Here is a 4,571-nt window from a genome sequence, read left to right on the forward strand (position 1 = left end):
GTAAGCATTTGTATGTTAGCTCTGATTACCATTTATTATCAGCTATTCAAACATGGCTGTACCTCTTGTCCCTTAGTCCCAGTGTTGTCACCTATCAAATGAGATCAGCAATATCTGCTGTGTTCAAGGCACACAAAAACTATTTGTTGAATACTTACACGAATGAATTTATTGAACACATACTGTATGCCAGGCCCTGTTCTAAGCACTAGGGACATATAACCAAACACACCATGCAACACACATTATCCCTGTGCAACATACATTCTAAAGTAGAGACAAAAAATAAAAACCCATAAGTAAACAATAAAGCAAATCATTTTATTTTTTAAAAGATTTTATTTATTCATTTGAGACAGAGAGAGAGAGAGGGAGGGAGGGAGCAAGAAGCTGAGCCAGAAGCCCGATGTGGGGCTTGATCCCAGGATCTGGAGATCATGACCTGAGCTGAATGCAATCGCTTAACAATCTGAGCCACCCAGGCACCCCTAAAGCAAACCACTTTAGAAATAAAAAACATGGTGATGTATGCAAAATAGAACAGAATGGGATACCACCAACACACCCACCAGAATGACTAAAAAGACTGACAGCATCAAATGTTGGCAAGTATATGGGACAAACAGAACTCTTATACATTCCTTGTGAGTGTATAAAATGGTGCAATTGGTTTGAAAAATATCTGCCAGGTTTGTTTTAAGATTTTATTTTAAAATAATCTCTAGGGCACCTGGGTGGCTCAGTGGGTTAAAGCCTCTGCCTTCAGCTCAGGTCATGATCTCAGGGTCCTGGGATCAAGCCCCGCATCGGGCTCTCTGCTCGGCAGGGAGCCTGCTTCCCCCTCTCTCTCTGCCTGCCTCTCTGCCTACTTGTGATCTGTCTCTGTCAAAGAAATAAATAAAATCTTTAAAAAATAAAATGAAATAAAATAATCTCTATACCCAATGTGGGCTTGAGCTCGCAACCTCGAGATCAAGAGTGGTATCCTTCACTAACTGAGCCAGCCAGATGCCCTTCTGGCAGTTTCTTATAAAACTAAACATATACGGGATGCCTGGGTGGCTCAGTGGGTTAAAGCATCTGCCTTTGGCTCAGGTCATGATCCTGGGGTCCTGGGATCCAGCTCCACATCAGGCTCTCTGCTCAGCAGGGAGCCTGCTTCTCCCTCTTTCTCTGCCTGCCTCTCTGCCTACTTGTGATCTCTGTCTGTCAAAAAAATAAATAAGATTAAAAAAAAACAACCTAAACACATAATCTTTTTCTAGGACTCAATGATCTCACTTTTAGGTATTTACTCAAGAGAGAAAAAAAGGCGATCTCCAAGTGAGGCAGCAAGATGGACACGGGATTCTTCCGCGGAACAAGTGCAGAGCAGGATAATCGGTTCAGCAATAAACAGAAGAAGCTACTGAAGCAGCTGAAATTTGCAGAATGCCTAGAAAAAAAGGTGGACATGAGCAAAGTAAATTTGGAGGTTATAAAGCCTTGGATAACAAAACGAGTAACGGAAATCCTTGGGTTTGAAGATGATGTTGTGATTGAGTTTATATTCAACCAGCTGGAAGTGAAGAATCCAGACTCCAAAATGATGCAAATCAACCTGACTGGGTTTTTGAATGGAAAAAATTCTAGAGAATTTATGGGAGAACTGTGGCCCCTCCTCTTAAGTGCACAAGAAAACATCGCTGGAATCCCTTCTGCTTTTCTAGAACTGAAGAAAGAAGAAATAAAACAGAGATAAATTGAACAAGAAAAGTTGGCTTCTATGAAAAAGCAAGATGAAGACAAGGATAAGAGGGATAAGGAAGAAAAAGAAAGCAGCAGAAAAAAAAAGGGAGAGGTCTCAAAGCCCAAGAAGACGCAAATCCAGATGTCCTTCCCCTAGAAGACGATCTTCCCCTGTCAGGAGAGAGGGAAAGCTCAGTGATTCTCGATCTCCCCGTCACAGAACCAAGAGCCGGAGTCCTTCCCCTGCTCCAGAAAAGAAGGAAAAAACTCCAGAGCTCCCAGAACCATCAGTGAAAGTAAAAGAACCTTCAGTACAAGAGGCCACTTCTACTAGTGACATCCTGAAAGTTCCCAAACCTGAACCTGTACCAGAGCCTAAAGAACCTTCTCCAGAGAAAAATTCCAAAAAAGAAATGGAGAAGGAGAAGACCCGACGAAGATCTCGGTCACGTTCCAAATCAAGATCCCGAACAAGGTCTCGCTCTCCTTCTCATACTCGACCTAGACGACGTCATAGATCCCGATCAAGATCATACTCACCTAGAAGGAGGCCAAGTCCGAGAAGGTGGCCATCTCCTCGAAGAAGAACCCCACCAAGACGAATGCCACCTCCACCCAGGCATAGAAGGAGTAGATCTCCAGTGAGACAAAGAAGGCGTTCATCAGCATCCTTGTCTAGAAGTAGCTCATCATCCTCTTTGTCTCGTTCCCGGTCACCGCCAAAGAAGCCTCCTAAGAGGACATCCAGCCCCACTCGAAAAACTCGTAGGTTATCTCCTTCAGCGAGTCCTCCCAGGCGAAGGCATAGGCCATCACCTCCAGCAACTCCACCGCCAAAAACTCGTCATTCCCCAACACCCCAGCAGTCAAACCGTACAAGAAAAAGTCGTGTTTCTGTCTCTCCAGGGAGACCTTCAGGTAAAGTGACAAAACATAAAGGTACTGAGAAAAGAGAGTCCCCCTCACCAGCACCTAAGCCTAGAAAAGTAGAGTTACCTGAATCGGAAGAAGATAAAGGTGGCAAAATGGCTGCGGCAGATTCTGTGCAGCAGAGACGTCAGTACAGACGACAGAACCAGCAGTCTTCATCTGATTCTGGCTCCTCTTCTTCCTCAGAAGATGAGCGACCCAAGAGGTCCCATGTGAAGAATGGTGAGGTAGGCAGGCGGCGAAGACATTCCCCTTCCCGGAGTGCCTCTCCATCACCTTGAAAGCGCCAGAAGGAGACTTCCCCTCGTGGTAGACGGAGGAGGAGTCCCTCCCCACCACCCACCAGAAGGCGACGTTCTCCTTCTCCTGCCCCTCCTCCTCGTAGGCGCACATCTCCCACACCGCCACCACGACGAAGGACTCCTCCACCACCCCGCCCGCACTCACCTTCTCCAAGAAGATACTCTCCTCCAATACAGAGGAGATACTCTCCTTCCCCGCCTCCAAAGAGAAGAACAGCTTCTCCCCCTCCCCCTCCTAAACGAAGGCCATCACCATCTCCACCACCAAAGTGTCGGGTCTCCCATTCTCCACCTCCCAAACAAAGAAGCTCCCCAGTCACCAAGAGAGGTTCGCCTTCATTATCATCAAAGCATAGGAAAGGGTCTTCCCCCAGCCGCTCTGTGCGTGAGCCCCGGTCACCACAACCAAACAAAAGGCATTCGCCCTCACCACGGCCTCGAGCTCCTCAAATTCCTCAAGCCCTCCACCTGTTCGAAGAGGAGCGTCGTCATCACCCCAAAGAAGGCAGTCCCCTTCTCCAAGTATTAGGCCCATTAGGAGAGTCTCCAGGACTCTGGAACCCAAAAAGACAAAAAAGGCTGCCTCACCAAGCCCTCAGTCTGTAAGGAGGGTCTCATTCTCCCGATCTGTCTCAGGACCTCCTGAGCCAGCAGCTAAAAAGCCCCCAGCACCTCAGTCTCCTGTCCAGTCCCAGTCCCCCTCAACCAACTGGTCACCAGCGGTACCGGTCAAAAAGGCTAAAAGCCCAACACCAAGCCCATCTCCAGCGAGGAACTCAGACCCAGAAGGAGGTGGAAAGAAGAAGAAGAAAAAGAAGGACAAGAAACACAAAAAGGATAAGAAGCACAAGAAACACAAAAAACACAAGAAGGAAAAGGCCGTGGCGGCAGCCGCCGCTGCAGCAGCAGCTATCACCCCTGCGGCCCCCACTGCCCCCACGACCACATCAGCACAGGAGGAACCGGAGGCAGAGCCCGAGCCTAAGAAGGAGACCGAAAGCGAGCCTGAAGACAACCTCGACGACTTAGAAAAGCACCTGCGTGAAAAGGCACTGAGATCGATGCGGAAGGCTCAAGTGTCCCCACAGTCTTAGGCGGCAATATGTGTCATGATGTACATTTTATTTGGTTTGTACGCAATTCAATTTCAAAATTGCTAAAATGTGTTTGAGCTTTAGACTATAACATTTGTTGTAATAATTGCTAGGTTGAAGCATGCTAGGTTTCACCACGTAAAAAAAAAGGGGGGGGGGCATGGATTTACATTGCAAAAGGTGTCCACAGTGTATTAGTGACATTCTTTCATTGACAGCTGACATAAATTCATTTATAGTGAAATATTTTAAGCAAAAAAAAAATTCCCCTTTTTAAAAAAGGGGGTTTCAATATTGTTGGCATTCTTATGGTTTCTTTTTAAAGAAAGGTTTTCCTTTCTTTTCATTTTTTTCTTTATTTTTTTCTCATTTGAGTCTTAGCACCCATTTAAGTTATGATGCTTCCAACCTTGTATGGTTTGCAAACTTGCCCAGAAATAAGACCACTGTTGAACTACCACAAAAGTATAAATGAATATTTTAATGCCACAATATTTCCTGTTGCCTGTGGAGTCTC

The 4,571-nt window shown here is 46.1% G+C and overlaps 1 protein-coding gene across 1 annotated transcript; it reads left to right on the forward strand.

The window, feature by feature from the left end:
• Positions 1-1,318: 1,318 nt before the first annotated feature.
• Positions 1,319-4,168, forward strand: LOC116577473 (serine/arginine repetitive matrix protein 1-like). The gene is given in 3 exon segments (XM_032320719.1): positions 1,319-1,825; positions 1,827-3,408; positions 3,411-4,168. Coding segments are annotated over 3 exon segments (2,715 nt in total). The 5' UTR covers positions 1,319-1,336; the 3' UTR covers positions 4,055-4,168.
• Positions 4,169-4,571: the final 403 nt, after the last annotated feature.

Source organism: Mustela erminea, chromosome 18 (genome assembly GCF_009829155.1).
Source record: "Mustela erminea isolate mMusErm1 chromosome 18, mMusErm1.Pri, whole genome shotgun sequence".
Lineage (NCBI taxonomy): Eukaryota > Metazoa > Chordata > Mammalia > Carnivora > Mustelidae > Mustela > Mustela erminea.